General features: G+C 41.8%; 1 protein-coding gene across 1 annotated transcript in view; it reads left to right on the plus strand.

Annotated features, from left to right (window-relative positions):
- Positions 1-11,464, plus strand: part of LOC311133613 (ADP-ribosylation factor GTPase-activating protein 1-like) — a 31,656-nt gene extending 20,192 nt beyond the window's left edge. The window contains exons 6-13 of the mRNA XM_084167132.1: positions 4,408-4,494; positions 4,966-5,080; positions 6,919-6,975; positions 7,066-7,098; positions 8,956-9,012; positions 9,461-9,520; positions 9,965-10,032; positions 10,124-11,464. Of these exons, the coding sequence (XP_084023258.1) occupies positions 4,408-4,494; positions 4,966-5,080; positions 6,919-6,975; positions 7,066-7,098; positions 8,956-9,012; positions 9,461-9,520; positions 9,965-10,032; positions 10,124-10,508 (862 nt within the window). The 3' untranslated portion in view covers positions 10,509-11,464. The remainder of the gene's footprint in view (positions 1-4,407; positions 4,495-4,965; positions 5,081-6,918; positions 6,976-7,065; positions 7,099-8,955; positions 9,013-9,460; positions 9,521-9,964; positions 10,033-10,123) is intronic.
- Positions 11,465-12,374: the final 910 nt, after the last annotated feature.

Genomic DNA, 12,374 nt, shown 5'->3' on the forward strand with positions numbered 1-12,374 from the left:
TGTGTGCAGCAAACGGGTCTTTCTTGCCCTGCAGTATTGGGAAAGAAATCTCTTTGTTACAGAGACTTTTGCCGCCAAAACTTTTACGTGGACATTGGAACATTATTTCTGACATCCAAATGTTCAGAATGGTCAGTAGGAACTTAAAGAATAATCATGTCATATTGTTTATTATTTTGTGATGTCATTAAGGATGGTATAAATAAATAAATAACTCTGAAAGTGTACACATTCTAGTTATCAAGTTTACATCTAAATGTTGTATAAAATATGATTAAGTATGAGAGTACTTTTGTGGAGATATAAATGTGATTTTATTCTTCTGAGAATTGTTTTATATAAACTTTTGCCCAGTCAGTAACCACGCCAAGTGAGCACAGGCATTGTGTTGGCGTGATGGAACGGCCCCTTTTTACCCGAGTATAAAAGCCTTGGTAACGAAATGTACATTAGACCAGAAAACGTGAGAGTGGCGACTGCACGTTTAGAAGCGTTAGAACTTTGAATCAGAGACCAGAAAGACCAGGAAGCGTGGAGCTGTGTCTACACGGCTAAAGATGGTTAGACCAGAAAGACCAGCCGACGTGAAGCGCGAGCTCACATTACAAATGGTTGAACTTCTACAGACCAGCCGACGTACAGTGGGAGCTGAACGTTACAAATGGTTGACACTCTAAGACCAGGAAACGTGAGACGTTAATCCACATGTTTGAAATGGTGAGAAAACATAGAAGAAGAAACTCACTAGACCGTAGCATTACCAGTCTGCAGCTGGACAATCCCATCTCAGACAACCATTGGTGCATCTGAAGTAATTGTTCTAACAAACACTTCACTACCAGAGAAGCTCTAAGAAGGACATTGTGACCTCTGGTGGACAATCAGAGCCTTACAAGTGAGCTGAGCGAAGACCCAGCCAAAACCTCCTTTCCATGAGGGCTTGGGTCAACAGAGCTAGACGAGCTGCAAACACGTGAATACATTCATTGGTTTCTTACTCCGAACGGGCGGTGGTTAGGGTGCTAAGTATTCTGATTACCATGAGCGTAGTTACCAAAACGTACACTACCGGTAAAAAGTTTTAGAACACCTACTCATTCAAGGGTTTTTCTTTATTTGTACTATTTTCTACATTGTAGAATAATAGTGAAGACATAACTATGAAATAACACATGGAATCATGTAGTAACCAATTTTTTTTTAAACAAATCCAAATCCAAATATATTTCAAATAGCCACCCTTGATGACAGCTTTGCACGCTCTTGGCGTTCTCTCAACCAGCTTCATGAGGCAGTCACCTGGAATGTATTTCAATTAACAGGTGTGCCTTCTTAAAAGTTAATTTGTGGAGTTTCTTTCCTTAATGCGATTGAGCCAATCAGTTGTGTTGTGACAAGGTGGGGGGGTATACAGAAGATATCCCTATTTGGTAAAAGACATTACATTTTACATTTACGTCATTTAGCAGACGCTCTTATCCTTATTATTTATTTTTTGTGGGGGGTTGGAGTAAAGGGGGGGGGGGGGGTAGAATGATTACTTTATCCTATCCCAGGTATTCCTTAAAGAGGTGGGGTTTCAAATGTCTCCGGAAGGTGGTGAGTGACTCCGCTGTCCTGGCGTCGTGAGGGAGCTTGTTCCACCATTGGGGTGCCAGAGCAGCGAACAGTTTTGACTGGGCTGAGCGGGAACTATTCTTCCGCAGAGGTAGGGGAGCCAGCAGGCCAGAGGTGGATGAACGCAGTGCCCTCGTTTGGGTGTAGGTACTGATCAGAGCCTGAAGGTACGGAGGTGCCGTTCCCCTCACAGCTCCGTAGGCAAGCACCATGGTCTTGTAGCAGATGCGAGCTTCAACTTGAAGCCAGTGGAGTGTGCGGAGGAGCGGGGTGACGTGAGAGAACTTGGGAAGGTTGAACACCAGACGGGCTGCGGCATTCTGGATGAGTTGTAGGGGTTTAATGGCACAGGCAGGGAGCCCAGCCAACAGCGAGTTGCAGTAATCCAGACGGGAGATGACAAGTGCCTGGATTAGGACCTGTGCCGCTTCCTGTGTAAGGCAGGGTCGTACTCTCCGAATGTTGTAGAGCATGAACCTACAGGATCGGGTCACCGCCTTGATGTTAGCGGAGAACGACAGGGTGTTGTCCAGGGTCACGCCAAGGCTCTTCGCACTCTGGGAGGAGGACACAACGGAGTTGTCAACCGTGATGGCGAGATCATGGAACGGGCAGTCCTTCCCCGGGAGGAAGAGCAGCTCCGTCTTGCCAAGGTTCAGCTTGAGGTGGTGATCCGTCATCCATACTGATATGTCTGCCAGACATGCAGAGATGCGATTCGCCACCTGGTTATCAGAAGGGGGAAAGGAGAAGATTAGTTGTGTGTCGTCAGCGTAGCAATGATAGGAGAGGCCATGTGAGGATATGACAGTGCCAAGTGACTTGGTGTATAGCGAGAATAGGAGAGGGCCTAGAACTGAGCCCTGGGGGACACCAGTGGTGAGAGCACGTGGTGCGGAGACAGCTTCTCGCCACGCCACTTGGTAGGAGCGACCGGTCAGGTAGGACGCAATCCAAGAGTGAGCCGCGCCGGAGATGCCCAGCTCGGAGAGGGTGGAGAGGAGGATCTGATGGTTCACAGTATCAAAGGCAGCAGACAGGTCTAGAAGGACAAGAGCAGAGGAGAGAGAGTTAGCTTTAGCAGTGCGGAGAGCCTCCGTGACACAGAGAAGAGCAGTCTCAGTTGAATGACCAGTCTTGAAACCTGACTGGTTTGGATCAAGAAGGTCATTCTGAGAGAGATAGCAAAAGAGTTGGCTAAAGACGGCACACGCAATAGTTTTGGAGGCAGGGTCTACAGTTTTATTCCCCTCTAACAAACCACATTTTAGAAATGAGCTGCTCAACCGGACCTTGATAAACTGGCTCTGTTTTGAGCAGGTCTTGATCAAACGCCTGCACACCCAGTAGCTCTCCAGACTGAGGGTTGACCACGTTTTATACAGTTGCCTAACAGGTATTCTACTTTGTGGGGGGTTAAGTGCCTTTCTCAACGACAGGAGATCGATCGGACATGGGATCAGAGAGCAACCTTGCAGTGTCGATACCACATTACGCATACTTTTTTATTCGTACATAGAGACACCGCCAATTGTTGGTCATAGAAATTTGGTTAAGTCATGGAAAAGTAATGAAATCCCATCTGTTAATGTGTATGCCCCCTGAACCTCTCGCTTCACCTCTTCAACTCTGTTTACACACACACACACATCAAGCCCCTCCCCCTGCCACACAACAACAAAGTTGAGAGATCACTTTTTTCTCTCTGACAAGCGGTTTCAACTCACTATTTGCATTTGAGGTTTGGTCCATCAGAATCGGTCATATGGACACCGATACACATTGCGACATTATTTTACTGTAATAGAGAAGTTAACCTTTCTAACGATACCCTTTTTATGTCTCAACCACTGAAATTGCACGCAGATAAGACACTACTAAAACAGGAGTATCAATTAACATTGATTCTGGAAAATATATGCGCAGTTTGTCGTGCGTGGCATTGTGGTACCACCAGCAGCATTTTAGCTAAATACTGTTATACTAGCTGTCTAGTCTGTGTTTTATAAATGTGGAATAAGCATAAAACACAGTTATATAAGGGATTGGAAACTCGTTCTCATTCTGAAAGATATGGTAGGCCACTTGATTTCAACATCTGAACAAAGTGGAAAGGCTAGCATACTGTTCAAACAGTTGGAGATGGACAGAAGTGTGTGTGTGTGTGTGTGTGTGTGTGTGTTCATAACTGTTCTGCCTTGTTAGCTAGCAAATAGACCTAGTTGACTACAATTGAAATGTAAAGATTAGCTGGCTACTCACGAGCACACCGGTTTGTGCTTGAGAGATTGTTTGAGACCTGTGTTAACTTTCTTTAATAACTGCTACAAGAAGTTTGTCATTATTATTGAATGTGCATTATGCATGGTTCTGGTTACATTTGTAACAAAAAGGGCATTTTCATAGACAGACTTCAAAGGCAGATCAGTGATTATTGCAAAAAATCTGGTAAACTATTTTTATAAAATAATACAATTATTAGTGGGGCTTATATTTCGCCTAATTTCACACAACCTGAATTAGATTATTGCTGATTGTTTGAAATGCAGTGTATTTGACCTTTTAATTGTACAACAAAGCTTATTTAGAGAACATTTAAAAAAAAATTGAGGTGTGTGTGTATATATATATTGTGAATCGCCCATAAGTTTGATTTTTAGCCCCATCGGTAAGGGTGAAAAGAGTGTTATTTCATATAGCTGAAGTATTAGACTACTTGAATATTTCCAAAGTACCAATGTCCAATGTTATCAAGTCTCATAATAATCTGTCATCTGTTTTCCAATGTAGCTCAGGGGGCCCAGGGCAGAACTCGGGCAAACCTTCAGACAAGGCGTTTGAGGACTGGCTGAGTGACGATGTGAACTCTTATCAGAGGTGAGACCATCGTAAACATTACTCACTCCTCTCTGAGGCAGCTGTACAGCTTTTCTCTTATAGTACACATAAAGCACATGGTCTAAATCCAAAGTAAGATGCCACAGAGAACATTTTTGTTTTGTTAAAAGAAGATCACTTTAATCTGGTTTTCTCTTATGTAATGTATTCTTAACCATAATTATCAAACTTAACAACTTCAAGGACTTTATCAGTGAATGCTCACCCAAATTGTAGCACAGGGTCTTAATACAAAAGTAAGATGCCACAGAATACAAAATTTAAACTTTTGCATAAAGCTACATTTCAACCATATTGTAATTTTTTTATTTCTTGCTGGGTCCACCCATGTGTGTATTCATGATTGTAAGTTGCTTTCCAAAAAAGCATTGGCTAAATGGCATATATTATATGTTTTTGGTCACTGAATAGGGACTTGTCATTTATGAAAACTTCCCATTTCCCCTGTAGTGGTGGGGGTTATAGTGGGAATCAGGAGAACCGCTATGTTGGCTTTGGGAATACGCCGACTCCAGAGAAGAAGGAGGATGATGTCCTGAACAACGCTCTATCTTCCATTTATTCGGTACGGCAGTAATATGGCACAGCATTTGGAAATATGCATAGCCCTGAAGTAAAGGGGTCCATATATACAGTGGGGGAAAAAAGTATTTAGTCAGCCACCAATTGTGCAAGTTCTCCCACTTAAAAAGATGAGAGAGGCCTGTAATTTTCATCATAGGTACACGTCAACTATGACAGACAAATTGAGGGAAAAAAATCCAGAAAATCACATTGTAGGATTTTTTATGAATACATTTGCAAATTATGGTGGAAAATAAGTATTTGGTCACCTACAAACAAGCAAGATTTCTGGCTCTCACAGACCTGTAACTTCTTCTTTAAGAGGCTCCTCTGTCCTCCACTCGTTACCTGTATTAATGGCACCTGTTTGAACTTGTTATCAGTATAAAAGACACCTGTCCACAACCTCAAACAGTCACACTCCAAACTCCACTATGGCCAAGACCAAAGAGCTGTCAAAGGACACCAGAAACAAAATTGTAGACCTGCACCAGGCTGGGAAGACTGAATCTGCAATAGGTAAGCAGCTTGGTTTGAAGAAATCAACTGTGGAAGCAATTATTAGGAAATGGAAGACATACAAGACCACTGATAATCTCCCTCGATCTGGGGCTCCACGCAAGATCTCACCCCGTGGGGTCAAAATGATCACAAGAATGGTGAGCAAAAATCCCAGAACCACACGGGGGGACCTAGTGAATGACCTGCAGAGAGCTGGGACCAAAGTAACAAAGCCTACCATCAGTAACACACTACGCCGCCAGGGACTCAAATCCTGCAGTGCCAGACGTGTCCCCCTGCTTAAGCCAGTACATGTCCAGGCCCGTCTGAAGTTTGCTAGAGTGCATTTGGATGATCCAGAAGAGGATTGGGAGAATGTCATATGGTCAGATGAAACCAAAATATAACTTTTTGGTAAAAACTCAACTCGTCGTGTTTGGAGGACAAAGAATGCTGAGTTGCATCCAAAGAACACCATACCTACTGTGAAGCATGGGGGTGGAAACATCATGCTTTGGGGCTGTTTTTCTGCAAAGGGACCAGGACGACTGATCCGTGTAAAGGAAAGAATGAATGGGGCCATGTATCGTGAGATTTTGAGTGAAAACCTCCTTCCATCAGCAAGGGCATTGAAGATGAAACGTGGCTGGGTCTTTCAGCATGACAATGATCCCAAACACACCGCCCGGGCAACGAAGGAGTGGCTTCGTAAGAAGCATTTCAAGGTCCTGGAGTGGCCTAGCCAGTCTCCAGATCTCAACCCCATAGAAAATCTTTGGAGGGAGTTGAAAGTCCGTGTTGCCCAGCGACAGCCCCAAAACATCACTGCTCTAGAGGAGATCTGCATGGAGGAATGGGCCAAAATACCAGCAACAGTGTGTGAAAACCTTGTGATGACTTACAGAAAACGTTTGACCTGTGTCATTGCCAACAAAGGGTATATAACAAAGTATTGAGAAACTTTTGTTATTGACCAAATACTTATTTTCCACCATAATTTGCAAATAAATTCATTAAAAATCCTACAATGTGATTTTCTGGATTTTCTTTTCTCATTTTGTCTGTCATAGTTGACGTGTACCTATGATGAAAATTACAGGCCTCTCTCATCTTTTTAAGTGGGAGAACTTGCACAATTGGTGGCTGACTAAATACTTTTTTTCCCCACTGTATGGTGCTTTTAAGACAACTGGGAACAAACAAGGTCAACTCATGGCGTCACTGATCTTCATTGTTTGAACGCACTGAAGTCTTAGATTTCCAAGTTACCAGTCTTGAACGCTGCAATAGTACCATTTGGGACACATGATGACTCGTGTGACGTCTTTTGTTTTATAGGGCTGGAGCAATTTCACCATCGGCGCTAGCAAAATTGCTGCAGTCGCCAAGGATAATGTAAGTATCTCCAAGGAAAGTTGTTATCCTGTCAAATAACTTAATTTTACTGTTTATTAATTGCGTTTTCCCATCTTTTCACTGAAACAGACCGCAAAACTTGCAACTTCAGCAACCCTAAAGGTATGAATTCCTTTTGTTAAACAGTTATTAGTAACTGATTAGTCTTACCTTTAGTTACTACCAGGGTTTTTTCTGCATAGAAAAGTATTGGCCGGGCCACCAAGTGTTATTTTGGCCCAGTATTTTTTTTTTTTACTGAAATGTCTCTCAGACCCATGGTAAAATGTGTAAAATTGCAGGAAATTTTATTTCAACCAGCAAAACTTTGTCTCTATGGCCAAGAGGAGGGCCTCAAGTTTTCAGTCGGCGACCATGCCATTGACCGTGCCCATTGCCCCTGCCACGCCTAACACCTAAGCCCCTTTTTATCCCGAAAAAACCCCTGACTACTAAGATATCGTTATGAATTATTATTTTTTAGCATAATTTTGCAATTTACTGTACATGTGCTCTAAAAACTTGTATTTAAATGAGACTGTTTATATGGATTTGTAGATACAAACAAACTCTTTTAACCTTACAAGTCTAAGATGCCATTTAACAAAGTTGATAAAGACGTGATTATGTGAATCCCCTTTTGTTGAATAAGGAAACCATTCATATGCTCATTCTCTCTCATGGCTCAAGTAATAACTAACATGATGCTCTGCTATAGAGAGACAGAGTTCTAGCCCCCCTCTCTAAGGAAATACCAAGCTAGGGTAATTGATTTGAGTGATAAGACATTTTCATTGATCATAATTCAACCATAGCGAGATATTGGTTGAGGCTCAATCTCCTAATTCCATGTGATGTACCCACAGAAAAATAATGATGTTCTAGAACTTCATTCTTTCTATGGATGCACTACTGAATGTTATTCCCTCTGCAGTAGAAACGGCAGTGCAAATGTTTAGCCTTTAGAGCTCATGGAACATAGATTTTTTTCCCCCACACACATTTCCCTTGTATTTTTGCTCATAAATTAACTGGACAGAAATAACTGACCTTATTCTGTGAATTGACTGTAGTTTGAACTGTTTGACGCTTCTTTAACCTCGCTTTCTCTGAACATAGTTAAGGGGCTATAAGCCACCCCCAGAGCCGGTAAAACCAATAACAAATGCATGCTCTTTGTCCATATGATACCTGCATATCTCATGTACTTATTGTTTTTATGAATGCATTCATTCTCACACACCCAGAGCTTGTTGGCTGGTCAATATTGTATGTACAAATGTTTAAACCTGCTCCTGTGAAATGGTTGATGCAGTTAGCCCAACCTGTACTGTTACTGTAAGCTTTTGCTTGGCTGTAGACAAATAACATTCTCCTGTCTCTCTTTTTTTAAGTTGATGGATAATCTTAATGTTAAAGGTTGTAGTGTTAAATAATTTATTAATATGAAGTTCTTGGTCACTTTAAATTTAGTAGCTCATAATACCAAATGGTTTAGAACCTGTTCTAGGAGTGTGAACATTCCTGTCATTTACAAAGAAAGAAATCTTGGCACAATAATAAACAAATCAAATTTTATTTGTCACATGTGCCGAATACAAGGGGTGTAGACGTTACCGTGAAATTCTTACACGAGGAATAAAGTAGACAATAATTAAGCTATACACAAGGAGTACCAGATCAATGTGCAGGGGTACGAGGTAGATATGTACATTAAGGCAGGGTAAAGTGACCGTTACTTTTGTACTCACTGACCATAGGGTTATCCATCCATGTATGACAGTTCCATTGCTCACTACCCTTTGCTGGTCAGCTGTCCGTCCGCTGTGCTGACTGTGCTCGTTTAATGTCCTAATGAATGGAATGACAGTTCCCCCGCCTGCCTCAGCTGCCTGCTACTCAGAAACTGTGTCTTTCGTTGCCGTGAATGTCGAACTGTTCGTTTGATTCACACATTTTCTCCCTCTCACTCCCAACTAGGCCACAGAGTTAGGACAGACATTAAATGAGAATGTTATCAAACCTACCCACGAAAAGGTAACATTGTTTGAAGTTAATGTTAATTTGGTGGTGGGTCCCTTTAGGCTAATATGCTTAATAGAACCAGCTTTAAATTTGAATGTGCATTGTGTCCTTTGGAATGTGTCTGCTGTGGTGACTGTCTAGATAGTGTGCACTGTGCATGTGTAATAGCTAATTGCTTGATGTAGAAAGATTCCACATAGCTGCTAAAAATGGGTGTTGACTGAGACTAACTGAAATCACCTGCTGTCTCCTTATAAATAGGCTAATCACCACATTCTTAATGTCCTCTCAGTACAAAATCTAAGCCTAACCACTTTGCTCACAGTAAAATCTGCAATCGCTCTCAATAAGAAATACTGCCTGAGCTAGCCTAGGTGGGTGATGTCTTTATTTGCACGCCCACCTCTTGATGCTGTAAGTTGTCTCCATTCTTCCATTAACGTTGATTTGGCTTGTCCAGGTAAAAGATGGCAAGTTGCTAGATGAAATGTCCGTCAGCATTGCTGGGCTGGCATCCAAGGTAGGAGAAGGCAGACCTCTGCCACACTGCAAACCGACAACCAGTCTCCTGAGCAAGGGTCATGGGAAGCTATGCATTCATTAGAAATGACTTATCCTGAAAAGGAGACTGGTTTGGGTGTGTTGATGTACATTTTGAAGATAATGATGCAATTTGATCTCCCATTTCTCTTGCTGCCATTGTTATTCTGGTGGTGAGTACTATGTAGATGTAACTGTACTTGTATTATATTAACTTGTTCAAGCTTCACTTGAGTCAAGTAAAGGACAATGTGATGAACTATTGTGATGAATACAGAGGTCAATGATTAGGTGAAAAGGTTATATTTTGACTGGAATCTGACACAAACATGTTTGTAAACCCTTGATTTCATTAGTTAACTTTTTATCAACATAATTTCATGTCTAGATGTTTTTTGGAGTTTGACACGTGCCCGCTTCTCAGGTCCAGGGCGCTGGTGCAAAAGGCTGGAAAGACATGAGCGACTTCTTTGCTGGAAAGCCAGAGGACGGGTAATATCAAATACTTTGGCTTGGAGATATGACATACCGTATATGTCCTTAGTTAGGTGGGTGGCTTTATTTGATTAACCCTCTTCCACAGGTCAGAAGGAGAGAGCTACCAGAACATGGACGCCACTGAGGGTTACCAGGGCAACTCCTCAGGCCCAGAACCAGGCCAGGCCCCTGCGCAGGACTTCTGGGAGACCTTTGGAAGCACCAGCTCCTCCAAGCCCAAGAAGTCTCCAAGCAGCGACAGTTGGACCAACGTCGACAATTCTGCCACAGAGAAGAAGAGCTCCGACAGCTGGGACAACTGGGGCTCGGAGGCGGCAACCAACAACAAACACAGCACTGGAGACAGCTGGGAGGCCTGGGACAACAACTGGGACAACGCCGGCAGCGGCAAAGAGGCCAAGTGCAAGAAGAGCCCCGCTGCCGCCCCTGACAAACCTGCTGAGGAAACCTGGGACAATGCAGACTGGTAGAGGCCTCTCACTCCCACTCTCCTCCCCGGCTCTATTTCTCCCTTACTCCCTTTTTCTCTTTCTCCACCTTCTCTCTTTCCTTCCTTTTCACAGGCACTTTTACAGTTGCACAGTTCTGTCTCTAACCTGGGCTGCGCTCAATGCCAGTTCTGTATGTTATGTTATTCCTCAATAAGAATCAATTAAAAGTAAATTGAGTTAAATGCATACTGAATATACCTGAATATTCACAAACTTTAAAGCAGTCTGTAGTGTATTTTAATTTGGCTGGATTTGTGTAAATAAAGTTATTTTCTTTAATTGCAGGAGTTCAAAAATCAAAATGTGAGCAGGGGTATAATCATCTTATGTAATATTTAAAGTTGTTTCCATATTAGAAGGCAAGGTGCCATCTTGGTTTTATGACTCTATAGCAGGGCTATTCAACTATATTCTTACGGGGGCCAGATAAAAAAAAAAAAAAAGGTTAGTTGCAGGACATTTTCCACGTGATTATTCTAAGGAGACACACACCAATAAATACATTTTTGTCAAATTAAATGTTGCTAAAAGTAATTAAGAAAGAAGGGGAGGTGCAACGTGAGTCGAGGTGCAACCGACATTTTGTTATCATCATTGAAAAATAAAAGGAGCAACGTTCGCTCACCGTTATTTTTATTTATTTAAACCACTATTAAAAGCTTCTTAAAAGTAATTAGGTCATTAGAAAATCATCTGAAAACTAAGCATCTCAATAAACACAAAGATATGTCAAATCAGGTAATGCCAAGGAAGTATTCTTTGAATTCATTTCCCTCAGTCATTAGGTGCATTTTTTTTGTCACACTCCCTTCTAACGAGTCCTTGTGAGCGTCAGCAATGGAAACCGAAGACATGGACGTGTTCGTAGCTTTCAGGAATGGGGTCATAATATTTTGTAGCTTAAACCGTTCAAACGCTAAAGACAAATTTATATGAAGAAAAAAAATTACCAACATGCCACATAGGTGCTAAAAACAGCCAAAACTACACTTGCTTGTCATTTTGGCAATGAATGTCGAATTTTGGCTTTTTTTTTTTTCCAGATATTTTATTAATGTTCAGAATTGATCAAAGGGCAAGTCTAAATTAATAAATGGGCCGGATCTGGCCACGGGCCGCCAGTTTAAATAGCCCTGCTCTATATTCAGGCGTTCAATTTAATCATCCTCAACTAAAGATGGCAGCAGTCACCTACTGAACCAGAGTGTCTAGAGTGAGAGGAGCCCAGTCTGTCTATGGTTATCCCACGAGAAACCGGGATTTCCACTTTGTTTACACATGATGCATAATGACGTTGACAAGGAACTGGACTCCAGTTTAGTGTGTTATCATGTAAAGCCAGCATCCCTGGATTGCACCCCAACAGTGCTGTCTGTGTTGACAAAAATTGACGGTCAAAACGTTCTGTTGTGTCGATTTATTACTGCAACTAACCTTGGTAGGATGATGCTTAACATTGTGCAATGGCATTACATGTATAAATGTAGTTGCTGGATTCATCTGATGCAAGTACATTATTTGAAGAATTTATTTTTTATTTTATACATCCTCAGTCCTCTTTTCATTGAAACCTGAAGAGAAGACTCTTATGAGTCAGTACAATTTGGTTATTTTGATGAACAGGTGACGAGAAGTACACTTTGGTTTATGTACAACCTGGTCTAAAAAGAGGTTGATAGTATAAAAGTACTATTCCGCCACCCAATCAGTGGTTGTCGATCGTATTAACCTCATCCACTTACTGTAATATGAGTGATCATGTGTTCATTTAATGTACAGTATGTGTTTTAATCTGTAAAATGATTGTGTGTGTTGAGAACTAGACACATTCGTTTTTGGGGTAAG

Source organism: Coregonus lavaretus (genome assembly GCF_964263955.1).
Source record: "Coregonus lavaretus genome assembly, chromosome: 8".
In the NCBI taxonomy this organism is placed as follows: domain Eukaryota; kingdom Metazoa; phylum Chordata; class Actinopteri; order Salmoniformes; family Salmonidae; genus Coregonus; species Coregonus lavaretus.